The sequence below is a fragment of the Rhinatrema bivittatum genome, chromosome 11, assembly GCF_901001135.1.
Source record: "Rhinatrema bivittatum chromosome 11, aRhiBiv1.1, whole genome shotgun sequence".
NCBI lineage: Eukaryota > Metazoa > Chordata > Amphibia > Gymnophiona > Rhinatrematidae > Rhinatrema > Rhinatrema bivittatum.
Window position 1 is genome coordinate 75,757,313 of NC_042625.1, and position 24,111 is coordinate 75,781,423.

Below are 24,111 nucleotides of genomic sequence, written 5' to 3' on the forward strand. Positions count from 1 at the left end.
TGAGTGGGTCAAAATCACTTCGGACCAGTGGGTTCTCAGTGTGATAGAACACGGCTTATGTATTAGAGTCTGCTTGTCCACTATGCAGCCTGTTTCTGGTGTCCCCTTGTGGGTTCCCAAAAAAAGTGGTTATTGTTTGTCAGACCCTGGAGTGCCTCCAAAGTCTGGGGGCCATTGTGCTAGTTCTCCATTTACTTCATAGTCCCGAAGGAGGGGACTTTTCAGCCCATCCTAGACTTAAAGAAGGTGAATGTAGCTCTCAAAGTGCCACGTTTCCGGATGGAGACGCTCTGCTCTGTCATCGCAGCTGTACAGAAGGGCGAATGTGGTGGCATTGGATCTGACAGAAGCCTGTCTCCACATCTGGATTCGCAAGGACCATCAGAGGTACCTCAGGTTTATGGTTCTAGGTCAACATTTTCAATTTTGCGCTCTTCTGTTTGGCCTTGCCACATCTCCTTGGACCTTCACCAATGTTATGGTGGTTGTGGCAGCAGCCCTGCAGAAGGAAGGGGTTCTGGTGCATGTGGCGGCAGCCCTGCAGAAGGAAGGGGTTCTGGTGCATCCCTATCTGTTCGATTGGCTCATCCGAGCTAAGTCGGCCGACCAATGCTCGAAGGCAGTAGATGTTCTTCACCACCTGAGGTCTCTGGGCTGGGTGTTCAACCTTGCCAAGAGCCATCTAACCCCATCCCAGGTGCTGAATGTTTTGGGAGCTCACTTCGATACCCAAGTGGGCAAGGTGTTCCTCTCAAAGGCTAGAATCCTCAAATTGCACAGCTAAGTCAGACACCTCTTGCAAGCTTCTGTGCCCAGGGTCTGGGATTACCTGCAGGCTTCGACCTTGGAACTGGTCCTATGGGCCTTTGCGCATATATGAGGTCGCTTCAAGCTGCATTGCTGTCTCGCCGGAACCCGCTGTCTGAATAATTCCACCTACTGCTACCACTTACCAGCGTTGCCAGATCAGTCTTTCGTGGTGGCTCACCCAGGACAACTTGGATCGCGGGGTGAATCTGGAGATACCCCAGTGGATGGTTGTGACAACAGATGCCAGTCTCACTGGCTAGGGAGCGGTATGCCAGACTCTGTTCAGAGCTGGTGGTCTCCGGTGGAAGCATCCTGGTTGATCAATCGTCTCAAGACAAGGGCCGGCTGGCTCTGCAGAGCTTCCTCCTACTTTTGCGCAGTCGGGCAGTCAGAGTCTTGTCCAACAATGCGACGACTGTAGCCTACATCAACCGGCAGGGAGTAACCAGGATTTGTCCCATAGCATTCAAAGCAGAGAAGCTGATGTCCTGGGCGGAGCAGTATCTAGCAATGTTGGCAGCGTCTCACATCATGGGATCGACTAACATGCAGGTGGACTTCCTCAGTCGATAACAGCTAGACCCAGGAGAGTGGGAGCTGTCCGATGCTGCCTTGCGCCTAATCTGTCAAAGGTGGGGCAAACCTCACATGGATTTGAGGCGACTCAAACAAATACCAAGGCTACACGCTGTTTCAGTCGCAGACGAGATAACTGCGCGGAGGGAGTCGATGCCGTAGTAGTTCCTTGGCCACATGATGTCTTCCTTTCTGCAGAATGGTTTAGACAAAGGATTGTCTTTTAATTCGCTGAAGGCTCAGATCTCTGCCCTAGAATGTTTGCGGAGCCACACTCTGCGTGCTCCTCTAGACCAGCTCATGGTATGAGTGGAGGTACATCTCTAGGAGATCTCTGTCTCCCACATTGCAGGAAAAGACAATGTGAGAGCAGATAGTCTGGATCCAGGAGAATGGGAATTGTCAGATTAATTGTTCCAGTTCATGGTGGGCTGCTGGGGCCTACCATATCTAGACTTGCTAGCAACATCGCACAATGCGAAGGTTTTTCATTTCTTCAGTCACAGGCAGATCCAAAAAGCTGGGCATCAATGCTTTAGTGCAGGAGTGGCCGAAGGGCAGGTTGGTTTGGAGGATCAAGAGGCACACGGAGATGGTGCTTCTGTTGGCTCCTGACTGGCCCAGAAGGCCGTGATATGCAGATCTGCAGAGACTCTTGTCCGGCTCTCTACGCCAAAGAGATCTTTTGCAATAGGGGTCTATTCTTCATGAGGATCCAACTTGATTTTGTCTTACGGTATGGCCCTTGAAAGGGCTTAGTAGCTGAAACGGGGTTTTTCCACTTCTGTGATTTCCACCTTGCTTTGAGCTTGGAAGTTCTCAACCTCCTTAGCCTGCATTTGAGGCTTGGTGTGAGGAACGAGGGACTCATCCTCATTCGGTTAAGATCCCACTCGTTTTGGACTTCTTGCAGGATGGGCTGATTAAAGGCTTGGTCCTTAATTCCTTGAAGGAACAGGTGGCAGCTATAGCCTGTTTCCAGGGTCAGGTGAATGGTGAACTCTTGTCAGCTCATCCAGATGTGGCCTGGTTCTTGAAGGGGGGTGAAGCATCTTTGTCCTCCCTTGCGGTTGCCCGTGGCTTTGTGGAGCTTTAATCTGGTTCTAGATTTTCTGGCGGGTCCCAACTTTCAACCACTGTGTAGCCTCTCCTTGAGGTTACTTACCTTGAAGACTGTTTTTCTTGTGACAATTTGTTCTGCACGTAGTTTCCAAACTGCAGGCTTTCTTGCCGGGAGTCATTCCTGCGAGTGACTCTGGGGGTGGTCCAGCTGTTTACTGTTCCGTCCTTTTTGCCAAAAGTGGTTTTGGACTTTCACTTGAATCAATCGATTTCCCTGCCAACGCTGGACAGGGAAAAAGATGTGGATGAATATTGTCTGTTGCGGATCTGGATATCAAGTGACATCTCTGGAGGTTAAAAGGTGAGGTGAAAGAGGCTATTTTAGCCAAAAAATCATCCTTCAAAAATTGGAAGAAGGATCCATCTGAAGAAAATAGGATAAAACATAAGCATTGTCAAGTTAAGTGTAAAACATTGATAAGGCAGGTGAAGAGAGAATTTGAAATGAAGTTGGCCATAGAGGCAAAAACTCATAATAAAAACTTTTTTAAATATATCCAAAGCAAGAAACCTGTGAGGGAGTCGGTTGGACCATTAGATGACCGAGGGGTTAAAGGGGCTCTTAGGGAAGATAAGGCCATTGCAGAAAGACTAAATGAATTCTTTGCTTCCGTGTTTACTAATGAGGATGTTGGGGAGATACCAGTTCCGGAGATGGTTTTCAGGGGTGATGAGTCAGACAAACTGAATGAAATCACTGTGAACCTGGAAGATGTAGTAGGCCAGATTGACAAACTAAAGAGTAGCAAATCACCTGGACTGGATGGTATGCATCCTAGGGTACTAAAGGAACTCAAAAATGAAATTTCTGATCTATTAGTTAAAATTTGTAACCTATCATTAAAATCATCCATTGTACCTGAAGACTGGAGGGTGGCCAATGTAACCCCAATATTTAAAAAAGGCTCCAGGGGCGATCCAGGTAACTATAGACCAGTGAGCCTAACTTCAGTGCCAGGAAAAATAGTGGAAACTATTCTCAAGATCAAAATCGTAGAGCATATAGAAAGACATTATTTAATGGAACACAGTCAACACGGATTTACCCAAAGGAAGTCCTGCCTAACAAATCTGCTTCACTTTTTTGAAGGGGTTAATAAACATATGGATATAGGTGAACTGGTAGATGTAGTGTATTTGGATTTTCAGAAGGCGTTTGACAAAGTCCCTCATGAGAGGCTTCTAAGAAAACTAAAAAGTCATGGGATAGGAGGCGATGTCCTTTCGTGGATTACAAACTGGTTAAAAGACAGGAAACAGAGAGTAGGACTAAATGGTCAATTTTCTCAGTGGAAAAGGGTAAACAGTGGAGTGCCTCAGGGATCTGTACTTGGACCAATGCTTTTCAATATATATATATAAATGATCTGGAAAGGAATACGAGTGACGTTATCAAATTTGCAGATGACACAAAATTATTCAGAGTAGTTAAATCACAAGCAGACTGTGATACATTACAGGAGGACCTTGCAAGACTGGAAGATTGGGCATCCAAATGGCAGATGAAATTTAATGTGGACAAGTGCAAGGTGTTGCATATAGGGAAAAATAACCCTTGCTGTAGTTACACGATGTTAGGTTCCATATTAGGAGCTACCACTCAGGAAGAAGATCTAGGCATCATACTGGATAATACTTTAAAATCGTCGGCTCAGTGTGCTGCAGCAGTCAAAAAAGCAAACAGAATGTTAGGAATTATTAGGAAGGGAATGGTTAATAAAACGGAAAATGTCATAATGCCTCTATATTGCTCCATGGTGAGACCACACCTTGAATACTGTGTACAATTCTGGTCGCCGCATCTCAAAAAAGATATAGTTGCGATGGAGAAGGTACAGAGAAGGGCAACCAAAATGATAAAGGGGATGGAACAGCTCCCCTATGAGGAAAGGCTGAAGAGATTAGGGCTGTTCAGCTTGGAGAAGAGACGGCTGAGGGGGGATATGATAGAGGTCTTTAAGATCATGAGAGGTCTTGAACGAGTAGATGTGACTCGGTTATTTGCACTTTCGAATAATAGAAGTACTAGGGGGCATTCCATGAAGTTAGCAAGTAGCACATTTAAGACTAATCGGAGAAAATTCTTTTTTACTCAACGCACAATAAAGCTCTGGAATTTGTTGCCAGAGGATGTGGTTAGTGCAGTTAGTGTAGCTGGGTTCAAAAACGGTTTGGTTAAGTTCTTGGAGGAGAAGTCCATTGACTGCTATTAATCAAGTTTACTTAGGGAATAGCCAATGCTATTAATTGCATCAGTAACATGGGATCTTCTTAGTGTTTGGATAATTGCCAGGTTCTTGTGGCCTGGTTTGGCCTCTGTTGGATACAGGATGCTGGGCTTGATGGACCCTTGGTCTGACCAAGCATGGCAATTTATGTTCTTATTTGGAGGTGTTTAGATCTCTTAGGAAGACATAAGAACATGCCATACTGGGTCAGACCAAGGATCCATCAAGCCCAGCATCCTGTTTCCAACAGTAGCCAATCCAGGCCATAAGAACCTGGCAAGTACCCAAAAACTAAGTCAATTCCATGTTACCGTTGCTAGTAATAGCAGTGGCTATTTTCTAAGTCAACTTAATAGCAGGTAATGGACTTCTCCTCCAAGAGAAGACCCAGGAGAGTGGGAGCTGTCCGATGCTGCCATGCGCCTGATCTGTCAAAGGTGGGGTGAACCTCACATGGATTTGATGGCGACTCACACAAATACCAAGGATACGCTCTGTTTCAGTCGCAGACGAGATAATGGCGCGGAGGGAGTCGATGCCCTAGTAGTTCCTTGGCCACACAATGTCCTCCTTTACATGTTCCCCCTCCCCCCGTGGCTGCTGGTGGGAAATATTTTTTGGAGGATAGAACCTCACCCGGGACGGTGACTGTGCTCCACGGTGAGAATAAACAAGGTGAGTCGGTGTGGCGGGTTAGAATAGCCCGCTGGATTAAGGAGGTTATCATGGCCGCATATGTGGATGCTAAGCACCTATTACCTAAACAGGTTAGGGCTCATTCCACTAGGGATCAGGAAGTGTCATGGGCAGAGCTTCGATTGTTTCCTGTCGAAATTTGCCAAGTGGCGAGATGATCCTCCTTACATGTTTTTTCCAGATATTACTGTCTGGTTGTGCAGGCCTGGGAGGACGCAGCCTTTGCACGTGCAGTCAGACCATGGGCAGCCTCTCACTCTCTTCGGGAGTAGCTTGGGTACATCCCACTGGTCATAATTTAACCTGTCTGAATGCTGAGAAATTACTACTTTCCTGATAATTTCCTTTTCTCTAGTGAAAATAGGTTAATTCACCTTTCTGCCCTTGGTTGTCAGTTTGTGGTTCTATTGTCCTCCAGAGTGGCTGTGTTCTGGGAATAACTGGTAAATGTCAGTTTCAGCCCTTAGATTAGTGATGTTACACTCTTTGGCTGCACTCAGTGTTGCCTGTTGCTGAGTGCTTGAATGGTTGTCTGTCTGTTAATGGTTAAAATCAAGTAGTATTAGTTTGTGCACAGTTGACTTTTGAAGAGAATACTGGCAGGCTGATGTCAGAGCAGGGGTAGGTATATATACCATGACATTGGCTTTGCTCCATCTCCATCTGCTGGTAGAGGTGAATAACCCACTGTTTGCAAATTAAGCTGTCTTCACTAGAGAGAAGGAAATCGAAGAAAGGATTATTATTCCCAGGGTTGCCAGGTTCTGTGAAGGATCACCCCCTCCCCCCCCTCCAGTTAAGTAGGGCAAGCAGGGGTTGGTGACCTTGAACTGCCAAGAATCAATTTTCCTATTTTTTCCCCTATTTTTATCATTGTGATGATGGACTTCGGCTGGAACCCCTGCAATCATGGTCCCTAAATCTGGCCGCTGAGTGTCAGCAGCAACAAATCTAATTCTACAGTTGTCTTTAGGGAAGGTCAACTAGTTGCTGCTTCCTCCTTTTTTCCCTGAATTTGTGCCTGGTATGGGGGGAAGGGGAGCACCTTAGTTTGCATAAGCTGTCCTAATGATTCAGCTGCACAGGAACAGTTACTGGAGAAATTCCTGTGACATGGCTGACTTCCAGTGGCAAGGTAATTGCCTACTCTGCCTGTTGGGTGATGACTCATTCCCTTCTCCCATGGGCTGTGAGCACTGGCTACTTAGGATCCCCAGAAAACCTGGGGAGTGGAAAATCTGCCTGAAATTAAACTAAGGATCATGTTTGCATGATAGTGCACAGCACTGCCACTGAACTACCACGCCTGCGCATGTTTCATTTTTATATGGTGGCTTTTTACAGCAGCAAGAATGCTTTACAGCCAAAACGCAAGGTCCTTTTACCATTTCCATGCTTGCCTCCTTATAGAAATATATATTAAAGGTGAACTCATTTTTTTGTCTTTCAGTATGCCCAGCAGTGGAGTCAGTACTATCAGAGCCAGAGTCAGAGCCAGAGCCAGAGTCAGAGTCAGAGCCAGTGGAACCCCTACTACCCAAGCTATGACTACGGGAGCTATTCAGGAAGCTCACAGGGAGGCTCCAGCACACAGTGAGGCAGCATGAGTGGAGACTACAGGGGACATTGCAGCAGCTGGACAGTCTTTTTGGTTTAAAATGACTGAGTAGCCATTGTCATTTGTGGTGATCTTGGGGTGGGTGGGGGTCAGGGGAGGATTGGAAAATCCCCTTACCTACTGTTCTGATTGGGTGTGTCCTTTTGATTTTATTTTTGTGCCCTAGAGAAATACCATTTTTCCCCTCCCATCCCACCTCCCAAACTGGCATTCAACCTGCTGCTGAGGAGTTGACCCATCTAAGAGACCAGCAAAGCATCTAGGTGCCAGAAAAATAATTTGCGGTGAAGAGGTTACAGCAGTTCTTTATATGGTTATAAATAGAGATGATCTTCTCTTGTTATATTTTGGGAGGGAGATGTAGCAGATTTCATTATTGAAGATGAAGCATTCCTAAAACTCATTAGTTGTAGTGTGACACCAAAAGGTATGCTGGGGACCACAGCTGTCAATATTGGAGCTCCTCTGACCTGCATATTGAACAGCAGTCATTGGCTCATTGGAAGGTGGGGGGTAGTTCACACAGCAGTTCTGCTGTTGTGTAAATAGATACCTAATATGCAGCTGTAGACTGGGATGAAGACAGAAGGGGGTTCACTGGTGAATGCTGGCTTGTTGAAAAGGTGTTCTGTAGCTTCAAAGCCTGTCTGCTCTTGATGCATCAGAAAGAAAGCAGGTGGGACTACTTCAGTGCAAAGCAGCAATGGTGCAGCATTTGGTGAAATGCTGGAAACTGATATGTTATACCTTCAGCTTTCTCCTTTTTTCCAGTACACATGTTTTAACATCTCTCAAAAAATTTAAATATTTCATTTTGAAAAATAAATATTTCATTTTGAAAATGATGGAATCTAGAATACAAGTAAAAATGTATCCTCCTCCTCCTTCCCCCCCCCCCCCCTTTTTTTTTTCTAATTTTTTTTTTTTTTTTTTAATATTTGAAGGGGGTTTTCTCTGCTCCTTTCCTTTCAAGTCTAAAATAGCTACAAGCCAAATCTGGCCTATAAGTGAGCCCCTCCTGCCTGCTTGTTTTCTGTCTCCCAGTTCTGTGTAAATTCCACATGCAGATGTTCTGTCCTCTACTTGCTTCATTTAAGGAAATAAGATAGCGGAAAGACATGTTTTATGGTAATTATGATTTTTTTAAAGAATTTTATGTAACTTTTTACTGTGTTTAACCGCTGTTAATATTTCATCAGGATAAATGATTCCTTTGAATACAGGGGAAAGATCATCTAAAATGTGCAACTTTTATACAATGTCTGAGTTCTGTAAACTTCGCACATGCTTATTGTGTTGAGTTGTAACAGCTTTTTGTATTTGGAGAAAGTGAATATTGAACTTTAAAAACAAATTCACTTATGTATTATGAATTCTATTTTTTTTTTGGCATCGCAAAACAATCAGCTTGCTTGTTTTTTATTAGTAGTTGTCTTCTGTTTTGGTCTTATTTCTAGGTTTTATTTTTCGTGTAGATTGTTTTGATCATAAAAGTGCCTTTTCTAGTTAAGGTCATATCTGCTTCAGAAAAAAAAACTCCCCTAAGGTCATGTTAGTTGTTCCTGTTTTTCACTTTGGGTTCGGCTTTCTGTTCCCAGGTTTCTCTTTAGCTGTTTGTGTTGTCTTAGTAGGGGAGCTGTCTAGAGCTACATTTATTTCTTCTCAGGAATGAATTATTCATCAGGAAAAAAAATTGCATTTTGTGCTGAGTTTCTGTATGTCATACTACTGCTTTTTGTGTTCAAAAGGCTTGGGTTGGTAGAAGAAAAGACCACCCTAGTGCCGCCTCCCTTCGTAACTGTAGCATAGATTGAGCTTAAAGAAGTCAAGTTAAATCAGTATGCCTTTGAGGTGGGAAAAAGATAATGTGGTAATACGTATGGCGAAGGGTACTTGTAACTGCTCAGCTCACATAGAAGCAATTATATCTTTAATTCATTTTTATATTGACTTTAGTTACTGAACATGTCTTAACTTCCAAGTGGGACCTAAATTTAATTTCAGACTCATGAAATTTGCCACAATAAAAATTGGAAGTTTTACAGATCCTCGTGTTAGAGAAAATGGTTTTGGTGGCAATGCTATCGTGTGGGAATTCTAGCTTGGATGATTTGGGGGTAGAGGCCCATAAGAAATGGGAAAACAGGGTGACTGAAATTAAGAATGAACCAATTCTAGGTACACTCAATAAAATTATATTGTGTTATACAGTTGTATGCAAAACTTTAGGCCCCCTTAGTTAAATTGTATGTTTCAATGAATATCTCTAAGTGAAGAGAAGCTGACATAGTACAAAGTTAAACACCTCATGTGAAAACATGAGTTAACATTTAAATAAACATTCAAAAAACAAAAAATATATTTGTATGATTTTTATATATTTTTGAGACATCAAGCGCGGAACTTCAAAGTTTTTAACTGATGCCCCAACTTTACATTTTAAAATGGTTGGAATTTATTTTGAGATTTTTTTGAACACTAAAATCATGACTGGCATATGATAAGGGGTGGAGTACTTAGTTAAAAACAGTTGAAGCTCCACGTTTTATGCCTCAAAAATTTATAAAAATCATACAAATATATTTTTCATTTATTTAATATTCACTCATGTTTTTCACTTTAGGTATTTATATTAATATGGGTTGTGGTTGCTCCTTGTGTGCTTTACAAAGTTAAACATGACACTTTTCTGCCATTTTTAATGCAAAATTCTTTCATCCTACTACACTAGTTCAGTTCAAACAGATGGGTTGTAGCCCCCTACAGGCAGATGGAGACAGAGCACACCGATTTCTCCAGTAACGATATGTATGGATGGTACAACACTGCAAGAACCTACTATGCTATGTCTCTAGCAGATGGTAGGATTGGTGGTGCAGCAGGATTACGTGAAAAGCATTATTGTTATATTGGGCTAAGCCTCTGTTGTGCCAGCCGAGTGAGCCTGTTAAGATTTGGTTGAGCCCAAAAAGGGGGGCTATCTCCTTAAAAGAAACCACTTTCTCAAAACTTTTTTACTTGCGGGTGGTGAAAATCATCCTGATTTCCACCTGCTCCTCATCCATGCATTAGTGGCTGAGTTAAACAAAAAAAAAAAACTAGATAAAACAGCAGGCAGGAAGTGAGTAGTTGCCGGCCTGCAAGCTGAGGAAAGGCAGGATTTGAGTGAAAGTCTGCAGTGGAGTAAGTGCTGAGAGTATCTTTAGACTTTAGTCTCCTTCAGAGCTGAGTCCGGGCACAGCATATGCTGTAGGGCTTGCAACTGCAGGAGTTCCACATCTGCCATGGGACATTTTTGTTCTGCCTGCATTGCTGCCAAGGTGATCCAGGGAGAATGCTTTTTGGCCTTGAGGGAGGAGGGGGGGGTTGGTAGAAAGGGTTTGTGTGACGTTCCTCCTGACTTGGGGCAGCCTTCAGGCACAGAACCACCATTGGGACTTCCTCAGGCAGAGGCCTTCAATGCTGTGGTTTTAGCAGGATATTAGGCCATGTACCTGTGCTTGTTTCTGATTTGCAGCTCCAACAGGACGGTACTGAATTGGGTAGCTGTGTCATGCCTCCCAGGAACAGATGAGTTGGCTGCTGAATTTTCTCCTGAATTTTTCAGATTTTTGCTATTCAGAGGCCTGATAGGAAATTTGATTTTTCAACTGAGGCTGCCAAGATTCTGATTTGTGCTCTGGTTCTGTACAAGCACTCTTCGATGTTTGCAGAGCCCTCTTCCCTGGTCTGTTAGGGTTTCAGGAAGAATCTGAGGAGCCAAGTGTATATCTATAGAGAAAGGAAAGTTTGTCTCTGATAGGGAGGAAGATTGTCATTCAATTTTTTCCTAAAGAAATTGCAGCCTTGATTGATCAAATGGTCTCTTGGAAACACAGAAGTATGATGGCAGAAAAAAACCATATGGCCCATCTGTCCAATTAATTTAGCATTATAATTATCACTTCCATAGAAGTCCCCTGTATTTATCCCATTCTTTCTTGCATTCAGATACTGTTTTTGTTTCCTCCACTTCCCCTGGGAGGCTGTTTCACTCATCCATCACACTCTATAAAGAAATATTTCTCAAGATTACTCCCGAGTCTACCCTCTTTCAATCTCATCTCATGACCCCTTGTTCTAGAGCCTCTTTTTTATTGAAATGACTCACCACCTCTGCATGGAAACCTTTGACCAATGGATATAGTGTACTCCTGATAGTTGGAGACGGATCAGATATCAGTCTGACGTTAGCCCCTAGTACATATACCCCTGCAGGAAGTGCAGCTCCTCAGTATTTTCCGTCTCCATAGCAGTTAGGGACTATCTGCACGCTCTCACAGCTTTAGAACAAATTCAACGGAGAAAACCCAAAAATCGGAAGAAAACCTACTCTGAAGATGAGCCCTGCTCTCCTGCGGTGATACCCTCAGGTCCCTCCCCAGTTGAGAATTCCCGAGGTGATTTCCGTGGTCCCTCGGAGGTAAGCCTCGGTCCGGCAGCCGATTCATGGCGAGGACCTAGCCCCCGATCTCGGGTGCGGCTGCGAGGCAGCGGGTACACCCTCGAGTTCGGCAGTGAAGATATTTGCCCTCTTCCCCCGCAGCCGGAGACCGCCTGGAACGAAACCGGGAAGCGCCGAAGACAAGGTAAGGTAGAAATCTTCAGCATAGACTCCGAGGTTCGAGGAGTCGCACAGGTCACCAGCCGGGACCAATGCCACCGGGTTGATCCGCCCTAACAGGGCCAGGCCCCGGCTAGTTCAAAGGGTCTTCCTATGTGGAGACCCTCAGAGGTGGTCGCCATATTGCGCGTATGGTCGCAGTCGCCATCTTGGCCCTATTCGCCGCTCTGTCCGCCATCTCGATCCGGGCACACAAGGCTAGCTAGGTGCACATAAAGTTACACGCACAAGGGCTGTGCGCATAAGATATACGCGCATTGCGCGCCTACCGGGCTGAGCGCATACCGGCAACTTGGGTGCACAACTACGCACACAACCCACACGCACATCTTAGACGCGCCGGAGCACATAAGGATTTATGCGCCTATAGCCATGGCAACACCGGAAACGGAGATCAAGGCCTCTGCCCAGCATGCCCTATCAGAGCCACACAAAGCGAAGATGCCAATGCCCTGTGCGCTTGGTGCGAGGAGGCCCTGGGAGATCCAGTCTAGGGCCAGTCCCACCCAGGGCCAAGTACTAGCTCCTCAGACCTAGCAAATTCCAGTGGGACACCCCCTCAGACGGGGACCCCCAGGGACTCTCAACGCCCCTTAGCTTGGACCCAGCGTCTATCTCATGGGTGGAATTCTTCAAAGGGCTACACACCTTCACATGCAGACGGAGCCTCCAGCTAAACAGCCACAACCTCCACCAGAGGACCTTTATGCCCCAGGCCCCTCTAGGCCTAGACAAATGTTTCCACCGCCCAGAAGCCCCACCTATGGGGACATGGACAACTCTGAAGAGGAAGCAGAGCCCCTAGAAGAGGGGGAACTCCCCCCAGGGACAGAGCCTCACAGAACCATGAGGTGCTTCTTCACAAAGGACGAGCTCCCTGACCTGGTCACCCACAGCCTGAAGGAGCTCACTATCCCGGGCGCAAGTGCTTCGGGGGAGCCTAAGACGAATCCCCTGCTAGAGGGCCTCCGCCAGACCTCCCACCATTTCCCTCTGTTACAAGCCGTCCAGCAGCTAATCGACTTGGAATGGAGTGCTCCAGAGTCCACATTCAAAGGGGGACGAGCTATGGCAGCCATGTACCCCCTGGACCCGGCGGCCAAAGACCTTCTGACATGCCCAAAAGTGGATGCCATGGTCTGCGAGGTCTTGAAGCGCACTCTCAAAGCGCACTACTATCCCAGTGGAGGGAGGCGCAGCGCTCAAAGATGCTCATGACCAGCGTCTGGAATCCATCCTTAAACAGTCCTTTGACGTTGCCGCTATGTCCCTACAAATAGCGGCCTGATGCACTGTAGTGACACGTGCCTCCTCTCTCAGACCAGGAGCAACACCCCTGGGGAGGCCATGGAACCAGCAGATGCTGCTGCCGATCTGGTGCGCACAGTGGCCAGAGGAGTGTCATCAGCTGTGGCTGCCAGGAGACACCTCTGTCTCCAAAGCTGGTCGGCCGACGCATCTTCCAAAACGCGTCTCACAAGGATGCCCTTCAAAGAATCCCTCCTGTTCGGCAGCGAACTAGAGAAACTGGCCAACAAATGGGGTGAGTCCCCATTGCCGTGCCTACCGGAGGACAGGAATAAGCGAAACCAGCGACCCTTCCCCCGGTCCTCCAGGGGCAGAGGTTCACAGTGCTTCAATCCATACAGAAGCAACTATCAAGCGCCCCACCCTAGGGGCAGGAACCAGTCCTTTCGGAACAAGAAGGAAAGCAGCTCAGGCCCCAGCCGCACCCCACAATGAAATTCAGCCGACTCGTCCAAGGGAAGAAGCCATAGGGGGCAGACTAGCCCTATTCTGCCAAAGGTGGGTCGAGAGAACTTCGGACAAGTGGGTCCTAGCCATCATTCCAGAGGGGTACTACCTGGATTTCCTACGAACCCCTCCGGACAAGTTCGTGGAATCCCCCTGCCACGATCTCTCCAAGAGGGTGGAAGTGGAAGCTAAACTGACCAGACTACTGGCCCGCGAGGCCATAACCTCAGTGGCTCCACAAGAAATAAATACTGGGCATTATTCCATTAATTTTATCGTCCCCAAGAAAAAGGGGACGTTCAGGCCCATCCTGGACCTTAAGTTGGTCAACCGCCACCTGAGGATTCTTCGCTTCCGCATGGAAACCCTACGCTCCATAATAAGGGCGATACAACTGGGAGAGTTTCTCACATCCCTGGATCTTTCGGAGGCCTACCTACACATCCCAATTCATCAGGAACACCAGCGCTTCCTACGCTTCAAAATCCTGGACCGTCACTACCAGTTCCGGGCACTATCCTTCGGGTTAGCCACAGCACCCCGGACGTTCACCAAGATCATAGTGGTGGTGGTGGCGGCAACACTGAGGAAGGAAGGAATCCTCGTACACCCTTACCTAGATGATTGGCTGATCAGGGCGAAATCCCCAGAGGAAAGCCACCAAGCAACCAACAGAGTCAAAACTCTACTGGAGAGCCTAGGATGGGTGGTCAACACAAACAAAAGTTGTCTGCAGCCCTCACAGTCTCTAGAATACCTAGGAGTCCGATTCGACACCAAAGAAGACAAGGTCAGCCTGACTCCCACAAGGAGATCAAAACTGAGGAACCGGTTACAAATCCTGCTGAGCGAACCTCGCCCCACAGCATGGGATTACCTGCAAGTCCTCGGTCTGATTGCATCCACACTGGAAGTAGTGCCATGGGCGCGAGCTCACATGAGACCCCTACAGCGCTCACTTCTATCGCGATGGAATCCACTGTCTCAGAACTATGCCGTATGTCTTATCACTCCCGGGCAGAGTCCGGACCCAGCTATGGTGGTGGCTGCAGGTCAGCCACCTGAGCCAGGGAACAAGGCTATCTTCACCAACCTGGACCCTGCTCACCAGATGCAAGCCTACGAGGATGGGGAGCACACTGCGAGGAGCTAACCGCCCAAGGGCAGTGGAACACAGAAGAGTCTGGATGGAACATCAACCGCGTAGAAGCGCGTGGGCGGTCAGGCTAGCCTGCCTACGATTCGCTCACAGACTCCGAGACAAAGTGGTCAGAGTAATGTCGGACAATGCCACGACAGTGGCCTACATCAACCATCAGGGGGGAACCAGAAGCCAACAGGTGTCTCTGGAAATAGACCCCCTAATGTCGTGGGCGGAAGTAAACCTCCAGAAGATCTCAGCCGCCCACATCGCCGGGAAAGACAACATCACGGCAGACTACCTCGGCAGCGAAAGTCTAGACCCAGGAGATTAGAAGCTGTCGTCCGCAGCATTCCAAATGATAGTGAACCGGTGGGGGACACCAGACATGGACCTTCTAGCAAATCGGTCCAACGTCCAAGTACCCAGGTACTTCAGCTGCAAGCGGGAACCTCAGTCCCAGGGGATCGATGCCCTGGTACAGACGTGGCCACAGGGGACCCTATTATACTCCTTCCCGCCGTGGCCCCTATTGGGTGCAATCATTCACAAGATACAGCTACACAGGGGACTAGTACTTCTGGTGGCCTCGGACTGGCCAAGAAGACCGTGTTACGCAGACATAAGAAGACTACTGGCAGGGACCCCCCTGCCACTGCCTCCACACAGAGACCTGCTTCAACAAGGACTGATCCTCCACGAGGATCCAGCTCAATTCTCTCTTACGGCCTGGCCATTGAGAGGGCTCACCTGAGAAAGAGCGGATATTCGGGGGCTGTAATCGACACCCTACTCCGAGCATGCAAGTTCTCCACATCTTTAACGTACATAAGGATTTGGAGAGTATTTGAAGCCTGGTGCAAAGACCACGACATCATACCACGCTCAATTAAAGTTCCCATGATCCTGGAATTCCTGCAGAACGGGCTTCAGAAGGGTCTGTCCCTCAACTCCATCAAGGTACAGGTGGCCGCATTGTCATGCTACGGCCCCAAGAGCGAGGGCGACAGCATAGCTTCTCACCCGGACGTTTCACGCTTCCTGAAAGGAATCAAACACATCCGCCCACCACTAAAGTGGCCGGTACCTCTTTGGAATCTCAACCTGGTCCTAGATTTTCTAGCAGGAACATCCTTCAGGACCCTCCGAGATCTGTCCCTCCGCCTGTTAACTTTAGACAGCGTTCCTGCTGGCAGTTTGTTCAGCCAGTCGCATTTCAGAACTACAAGCACTGTCCTGCCGTGAGCCGTTCCTCAGGCTCACCCCGGGAACCATCCAGCTACGCACGGTCCCTTTGTTCCTTCCCAAAATGGTGTCACACTTCCATCTTAACCAAACCATCTCGCTACCATCGCCGGATGAATCTAAGAATTCGGAAGAAGCTCGTAGTCTACGCCACCTCAACATCAGCAGACTCCTATCCAGATACCTGGAAATGTCAGAACCTGTACGAAAAATGGACCACCTATTCGTCCTTCATAGCGGGAAAGAGAAAAGGGGAAGCGGCCTTGCGGATAACCATAGCCCACTAGATCAAGGAAGTCATCAAGGCGGCAAGCCACCGCTTCTACAGGTCAAGGCCCATTCTTCTAGAGCCCAGGCAGTGTCCTGGGCAGAAACCAGAATGCTGTCACCCGCCGAGATTTGCAGGGTGGCGACATGGTCCTCCATCCACACCTCCAGATTCTACCACCTGGATGTTCAGGCTTGGGAGGACATGGCATTTGCAAGGGCAGTACTAAGCGGGTCATGGGCAGCCTCCCACCCGGTTCGGGAATAGCTTTTATACATCCCATTAGTCTTGAGTCCATCTGCTACACGCTAGGAAATGGAGAAATTACTTACCTGATAATTTCGTTTTCCTTAGTGTAGACAGATGGACTCAGCATCCCACCCTTGCCTGCTGTTACGCATGGAATTTCAAATAATTCAAGGGTAAGCCATGTTTTCATTCACTTAGAACACCCACCCTACCGGGTGTCGACTCTTTCCGGTTGAATACACTGGCGGTCTCCAGCTATAGCTAATTCAACCAGTCAAGTTAATCAAGTTATAAAGTTTAACCAAGTTATGAAGTTATTCAAGTTAGTCAGTCACACATATATCCACAATGCTTTTCGAGGAAAATACTGAGGAGCTGCACTTCCTGCAGGGATATATATACTAGGGGCTGACGTCAGATTGAAATCTGATCCGTCTCCAACTGCTATCAGGAGTACACTATACCCATTGGTCCTGAGTCCATCTGTCTACACTAAGGAAAACGAAATTATCAGGTAAGTAATTTCTCCATTTATATCCTTTTGAAGGTACAGTCTCCAGAATTGTACAAGTTTTCCAAAAGAAGACTCACCAGGGACCTAATAAGTCATTCCCTGTATGTACCCAGATCAGTCCAGACTCCTGGGTTTTGCCTCCTGGCAGATGGAGACAAAGTTTTACTGACTGTAACATAACCTGGTGCTCCACCTGCAGTCTGCCAGTATTTCTCTGTCTCCAGCAGATGGAAGGTGGTACAAACCCTGCACTCTGAAGAACTTATAAAGGGGGGAAGAATATAAAAAAAAATATACAAGAACTTCTGGATCTTTCTCCTTCAGCCCTCCTTGTGGGTCGGTAGGTCCTAGTGCGACCGGCCCTTCAGGTAGAAGAGCCTATTAGTGGGAGAGTTTGGAAACCCCTGACTGTTGCTTTTCCTGCTGAGAGGGGAGATATCTGGTGGTGCCAGTTCCCCCCACCCCCGGATGGTCAGCCGTTGCCTGCAGCAACAGTAATATGTAAGGTTTAAAAAAAAAAAATCCTGGTGGTTCTCCGCCTCTGAGTTCTGTGGTGCTTGGCCGGCCCATTTTTCTTTTGCATCAGTGTGCCAGAGACTTGTTAGCTACCCAAAAAAAAAAAAAGTGCAGCACAAGTTTTCCCGACGCTGCTTTTGCTATGCCCTGCGGTTGGCAGTGCATGGTGGATGGAGACACACGTTCTCCACTTTCTTCTACCTGCCCCCCGCTGCGTCGCCAGCGGTGAAGGCAGCTCAGGGAGGGGGGGCGCTAACAGGCAGTGTTCCTCTGTGGTCGGCACGGGAGACACTGCGCTGTCCAGTGCTGCCTTCCCAATTTCGGCAGGAATGGAGGCCATTTAGTCTACCTTCACTGTCGCTACAGACCAGGCCTGCAGAGAGGCTGCCCTGCCCCCGCCACTTTCGCTGGCTGTATAAAGGCTTCTAGAGCCCCGGGTTTCTCTGTGTGAGGCAGAGGAGGGAGGACCTCATGGATCAGGAGCTTGAGGAAGCGGGATTTCTCCCCAGATTTTGTTCTAATAATGCATAAGGCCTTTTTGCAAAAAAGGGTGGCTGGACGCTGCCACCTTAAGCCAATGGGCTGTCAAGACCCCCTGTTGGCTAAAAGTCCCTACTGCTTTCCCTCTGAGCTTCCCCTGGGGCAACTGGTGGGTCAGAACCCTCCTGACCCTGGTTGCTTCATCAGATACCTTGGAGGCCAAGGACCTCCCCTGAGTTAGTCCTGTCAGGGGGAGATTCCTGTTCAGATGGATTGGACCTGGATGAGGCCCAGAGTTCAACTCCTCTGCTGGAGGGGGATGACCCGAAGGTGGTCTGCCTTTTTCACCTGGAGGAATATGTGGCCCTTGCTCCCCGTTATTCTTAGTGGACTAGGTATTAAGGAGCCCCAGGAGGATATGGGTCACGAGGGGGTGGATCTGGTTATGTGGGGTTTGAGAGGGTTTACCAGAACTCTTCCCTTTCACCAGTCGATGAAGGAGTTGGTCCTCCGGGAGTGGGAGTCTCCAGATACAGGCCTAAAGGGTGGCAGAGCCATGGAGCAATTATATCCTCTGCCTGAGGACACATTGGACCTCCTGTGCTTTCCCAAAGTGGATGCTTTGGTGTCAGCTAAAACAAAAAATACGTCTATCCTGGTAGCTGGTTAGGCAGCACTCAAGAATATGCACAATAGGAAGTTGGAGATACATCTCAAAAAATTTTTTAGGTCTCAGTGTTGGGCATTTGTGCTGCTGTGTGTAGCAGCTTTATGCTCCATGCCGGTTTGCATTGGGTGCAACAGTTATAGTCCGACAAGGCATCGGTGGAAGAGGCGCAGAGGCCATAGTGGCCTGTGGAGTGGATGCCTTGTATGACCTGATTCGCACATCTTCGAGGTCAATGATGTCTGTGGTTTCTGCCAGACATCTCCTTTGGTTAAGAAACCGGTCTGCAGATGTTTGGTCTAAGTCCCAGCTGGAATCACTGCAAGACTTGGAACAGCTGGTCAAACTTCTTGGGGAGACTAAAGGGCACAAGCTGCCAGAGGACAAACCGAGGCTCGGCAGAAGTTTCTCTTCAGCTCGGTCTTGTTTCCGGGCAAATAGACATTCCCATCCGTCTTGTCCTCTGGCTGGCAGGGAGCCAGAAGGCAACCATTTTGAAACCAATCCTTTCGAGGCCAGAGACCAGTCAGAAATGGTTCCGCTCCAGGAACCTCTGGTGTCAAAACCTCCCAATGAAGCTGTGCCGGCCCATGCATCGGCGGTCGATTAATGTTTTTTCTCAAGGAGTGGGCCAAGATTACATCTAACCAGTGGGTCCTAAGTGTAGAATTTGCTCAGCCGCTAAAATATTTGTTCATGCAGTCCTCTTGCACTTTAGAAGCAACGAGTGGTTTGGGAAACCCTCTCTCGTCTTAGTCTCTTGGGAGCCATAGTACCAGTGCTGGTCAAGGAAAGAGGGTCCGGAAGGTATTCCATTTACTTTGTGGTCCCGAAGAAGGATGGTACCTTTCACCCAATTTTGGATTTAAAGAAGGTGAATCTAGCGCTCAAGGTGCCCCGTTTTTGGATGGAAACGCTGAGATCGGTGATTGCTGCAGAGTGCGCAAAGGGGGAGTTTTTGGCTTCTCTGAATTTGACTGAGGCCTATCTTCACATTCCCATTCGCCTGGACCATCAAAGGCTCCTCAGGTTCATGATCCTCGGAGAGCATTTTCAGTTTTATGCCCTGCCATTCAGATTAGCAACGGCCCCGAGGACTTTTATGAAAGTGGTAGCGGCGGTGTTACGGCAGGAGGGTGTCCTGGTCCTCCTGTACTTGGACGATTGGCTGATTCGAGCGAAGTCTGAGGACCTCTGCCAGCAGTTAGTGTCCTTGGTCCTACAGCGGTTGCAGTCCCTTGACTGGGTGGTGAATTTTCCCAAGAGCCATCTAGCACCATCTCAGGTCCTGGAGTTTCTGGGAGCATGCTTCGACACTGAGCTTGGAAAAGTCTTCCTCACCGAGGAGCGCATGTTCAAGCTCCAGAATCAGATTTCCAGATTGTTCAGCAATTTGACTCCCAAGGTCTGGGATTTCCTACAAGTCCTTAGGTCTACGGCTACCACTTTGGAATTGGTCCCTTGGGTCTTCACTCATATGCATCCTCTTCAATAGGCTTTGCTGTCCAGGTGGAATCCTGTCTCGGAGCAGTTTCATCTTCCACTACCTCTTCCAGTGGATACCCGGGCCAGTCTGGCGTGGTGGCTGTAGAGACACAGGATGCCCTTGGAGGTCCCAGACTGGATAGTGGTAATGACCGATGCAGTCTCTCCGGTTGGGGAGCCATATATCTATCAGGCTCAAGTGGTGCAGGGCCTCTGGTCTCTGAAGGAGACATCTTGGTCCATCAACCGTCTAGAGACACGGGCAGCGCATCTTCCTCTTGTCCAGGGCAAGTCTGTGAGAGTGTCAGACAGTGCGACGATTGTGACATACATCAACCGACAGGGCAGTACAAAGAGTCAAGCGGTGGCCCGGGAGGCACAAGTTAGTCCTTCTTCCATGCTTACAGCAGAGTGGTTATCACGTCCTCAGGACAACCCTTCTCTTAGACGTCTCTTCTCAAAAGCCAAGCCGCAAGAGAGAAGCGATCCACCTGATCCAAAAATATAGGCCAGGTGGCTGCCTTGGGTTGCCTTAGAGACCAGAAGACATGGTGTATCTCTGGTGGCTCACCCAAATGTGGTGCATTTTCTGCAAGGAGCCAAGCATTTGCGTTCTTTCCCCCCCCCCCCCCCCCCCCCCCCCAATACTTAAGGCTTGGCCCCCATGGTGATTGAACTTCGTTCTTAAAGCTCTCTTTGGGGTGTCATTCGAACCGCTGTGCAGCACGACTTTGAAGGACCTCACTCTGAAGGTTGTTTTTATGGTGGTGATTTGTTCCGCTCGGTGAATTTCTGAGCTACAGGCACTGTCATGTAGGGATCCCTTTCTCAGGGTTTCTGGCTCTGGTGTTGCATACGGTGCCCTCTTTCCTTCCTAAGGTTGTTTCCTCTTTTAATTTGAATCAGACTGGAGTTGCCGGCCTTCCCGAATGTGGTTAGGTCGGTTCCTTTCGGCAAGGACTTGCAGTGCCTAGATGTCAAGCATGCGCTATTGAGATATCTGGAAGTCACTAACAGTTTTCGGGTTTCCAATCATTTATTCGTGCTCTGGAGTGGTGCAAAGAGAGAGCAAAAAGCTTTGAAAGTGACTATAGCACGATGGCTGAAGGAGGCCATAGTTTCAACCTACATTTTGTATGTGTCGCCTGGTGCGACCGTGAAGAGCTCACTCTTCACGGTCGCAAGCAGCATCGTAGGCCGAATGTCAACTAGTGTCGCCACAAGACATTTTGTAGAGCAGCTACTTGGAAGTCTTTGCACACTTTCTCCAAGCATTATCACCTGGTGACTGGCAGTTTTGGAGAGAGTGTACTTCGAGCAGGACTCTCACAGTCCCACCCAGTTTGTTTGTTTGTTTATTTATTTATTTAGATTCTTATATACCGAAGTATAGCAAGGTGCCTTCACTCCGGTTTACAATGTAACCAACATCATACATAAAACGCATTCATAACGAACATATTGAAACGTGTATAGACAACTAGTAACAATTCGGCATGTGTCAGAAGTGTGAGGATAGGTACATAGCTTTGGTACATCTCAGGAGTCTGGACTGATCTGGGTATGTACAGGGAAAGGAAAATTGGTCCTTCCCTGTTAATTTTTGTTCCTGTAGTATCACAGATCAGTCCAGAGACCCACCCTGGTTTGGAGAGTCCGCTCGATCGGTGCTGCTGATGTATAATCTAATGATTTTCCAATGCATTTTCTGGCTCAGGTGATGGCTGAATGTTTACTTTGGGCTGTATAAAGCTTGTTCAAATTCTGTTTTCTCCCCCTCCCGCCCATTGGTGGGAGATGGGCTTTAGTTTGAATCCTGTTTTGGTTTGATTTTTTTTCCTATTTTTGCTTGGGTATGGATAAATACTGGCAGACTGCAGGTGGAGCACTAGGTTATGTTACAGTGTCAGTAAAACTATCTCTCTCCATCTGCTGGAAGGGAGGCAAAACCCAGGAATCTGAACTGTTCTGTGGTACTATAGGAACGAAAATTAGCAGGTAAGGACCAATCTTCCTATATCATCTCCCTTTTTCTTTAGAATGGTAGATGCTCTGGTAGAGGAGTCTCATGTGCATGATCATATCATTAAGGGGATGCCCAAGTCCACAAAAGCCTTCCCTTTACATTCTGAGGTGGAGGAAATGGTGTTAGTGGAATGGGGGACCCTGAGTCTGGTCTCAAGTGTTTAAAGCACCTTTTGAAGCTGTATACTTTCCCTCCAGAGGTTCCTCGAGTGGATGATATGGTCACAGCTGTCGCTAGATGCTCTACAATCTGGTGGAGGGTAGTACTTCTCTCATGGACCCTCAGGATCGAAAGATAGAGAATACTTTAAAATACCGGCGGTGCAAATTTCTATTTGTGGTGATTTTGTGGTTATGGCGCTCTTGCGCTGGATTCAACAGCTTCAGGAAAGAGAGGAGGCAGCTAGAATGAAGTCTGCTGTGTTTTTGGTAGATGCCTTGTATGATGATCTCAGTATTTCTTCCTGTTCAGTAGCTTCGGCTGTAACAGCCTGGAGGCTTCTTTTAGCTTTGCAACTAGTCTGCAAATTCTTGGCCAAAGTCTCAGTTGGGGAAGCTATCTTTCAAATGGGGGTTAATATTTAGACTGGATTTAAGGCAGCTGTCAAGAATCTGGGACATCCAAAGCCTTGCAAAGGCTCCTTGATGATAAGCATTGCTTTTTGTATCATTCTACAGGCCACGGTCACTAGGTGATATAAGCTTGGTAAGCAAGCACTCTATTCCTTCCAAGGGTCTCAAGCTTTGAGAGGCAAGGGTCAATCCTTTCAGAGGTTTCCAAAAGCACAAGTCTTGACTCTGCTGCCCCCTCAGGAGGTGGTAGGGCTTCTTAATGAAGTTTGATGGATCCACTCACTAGTCATGTCAGTGAGCAGCCACCTACAACTTTTTTTTTTTTTTTTTGAGTAGACCCACATAACCTCAGATCAATAGGTTTTGGATCTGATCTGGTTCAGTTATACCTTTGAACTTCTGGCTCCTATTCCTGAATGTTTGTAGTTTCTCCCTGTGCTTCAGCTGTCAAGTGAAAAATGGTAGTCTATGTGAGATAGACCCCACTGTCTCAGCTCTGTTAAAGAATGTGATTCCAATTTCCTTGGTGGAGAGAGGTCGTGGTTGTTATTCTATCTACTTCACAGTTCCCAAGAAAGATGGGTCCTTCAGGCCTATCCTGGACCACCTCAAACACGAGAATGTAAACTCCGGATTTCTCATTTTCAAATGGAGACGTTTTGTTCAGTGCTCAGTGTGGTTCACCAGCGTATCTGTCTTCTCTGGATATCTTGCAGAGATCTATTTTCAAACTTCTATAAGGCTAGAGCGTCAGAGGTATCTCCATTTTTGCACTCTCTCCAGGAGCATTTTCAGATTTGGGCTCTTCTGTTTGGATTAACCAGAACTCTTGAGTTTTCAGTAAGAGCATGGAGGCAATGGTCATATTTATGATTAAAAAAAAAAAAAAAGGTGGGGGGGATCAGAGTTCATCCCTATCTGGATGATTGGCAAAGCGATGCCAATGTTTTTCAAGAAGATATTCATATTGCTGACATGGTTCAACTTTTAAAAAGCTTGGGCTGGGTAGTCAATTTTGTAAAGAGCAATCTGGTATCTTCAGTCGTTTGAGTGCCTGAGGGCTCGCTTTGATACCAAGGTGGACCAGTATTTTTCTGACCCTTCTAGCACTGAGATCCTCTGATTATCTTTGACTCTTGGGTTCCATGGTGGCAGCTTTGGATTTGGTTCCCTGGGACAGAGCTCATCTGAGACCTCTCCGGCATTCTTTTCTGTCTCATTGGTTGCCTCAATCTCAGACCTGCAAGTTGCATCTTCCCTTGCCAACAGTGGTAGAGCAGAGCCTCAATATCTGTTCCCTGTATGTACCAAGATGTTTTCTCTTTGCTTGGATGTTCTGTATACTGAGGGAATGTAGAGGGCACACTAGCTAATAAGGGACCGCCCTCTCAGTTTTTGCTCTGACTCCGTCTGCTGGAAGGGGGCGACAACCCACGGTCTGGACTGATCCATGGCACTACAGGAGCCAAAATTAGCAGGT

The 24,111-nt window shown here is 47.5% G+C and overlaps 1 protein-coding gene across 1 annotated transcript in view; it reads left to right on the plus strand.

Moving 5' to 3' along the window:
* Positions 1-9,096, plus strand: part of HNRNPUL1 (heterogeneous nuclear ribonucleoprotein U like 1) — a 173,085-nt gene extending 163,989 nt beyond the window's left edge. The window contains exon 15 of the mRNA XM_029571581.1: positions 6,883-9,096. Within this exon, the coding sequence (XP_029427441.1) occupies positions 6,883-7,029 (147 nt within the window). The 3' untranslated portion in view covers positions 7,030-9,096. The remainder of the gene's footprint in view (positions 1-6,882) is intronic.
* Positions 9,097-24,111: the final 15,015 nt, after the last annotated feature.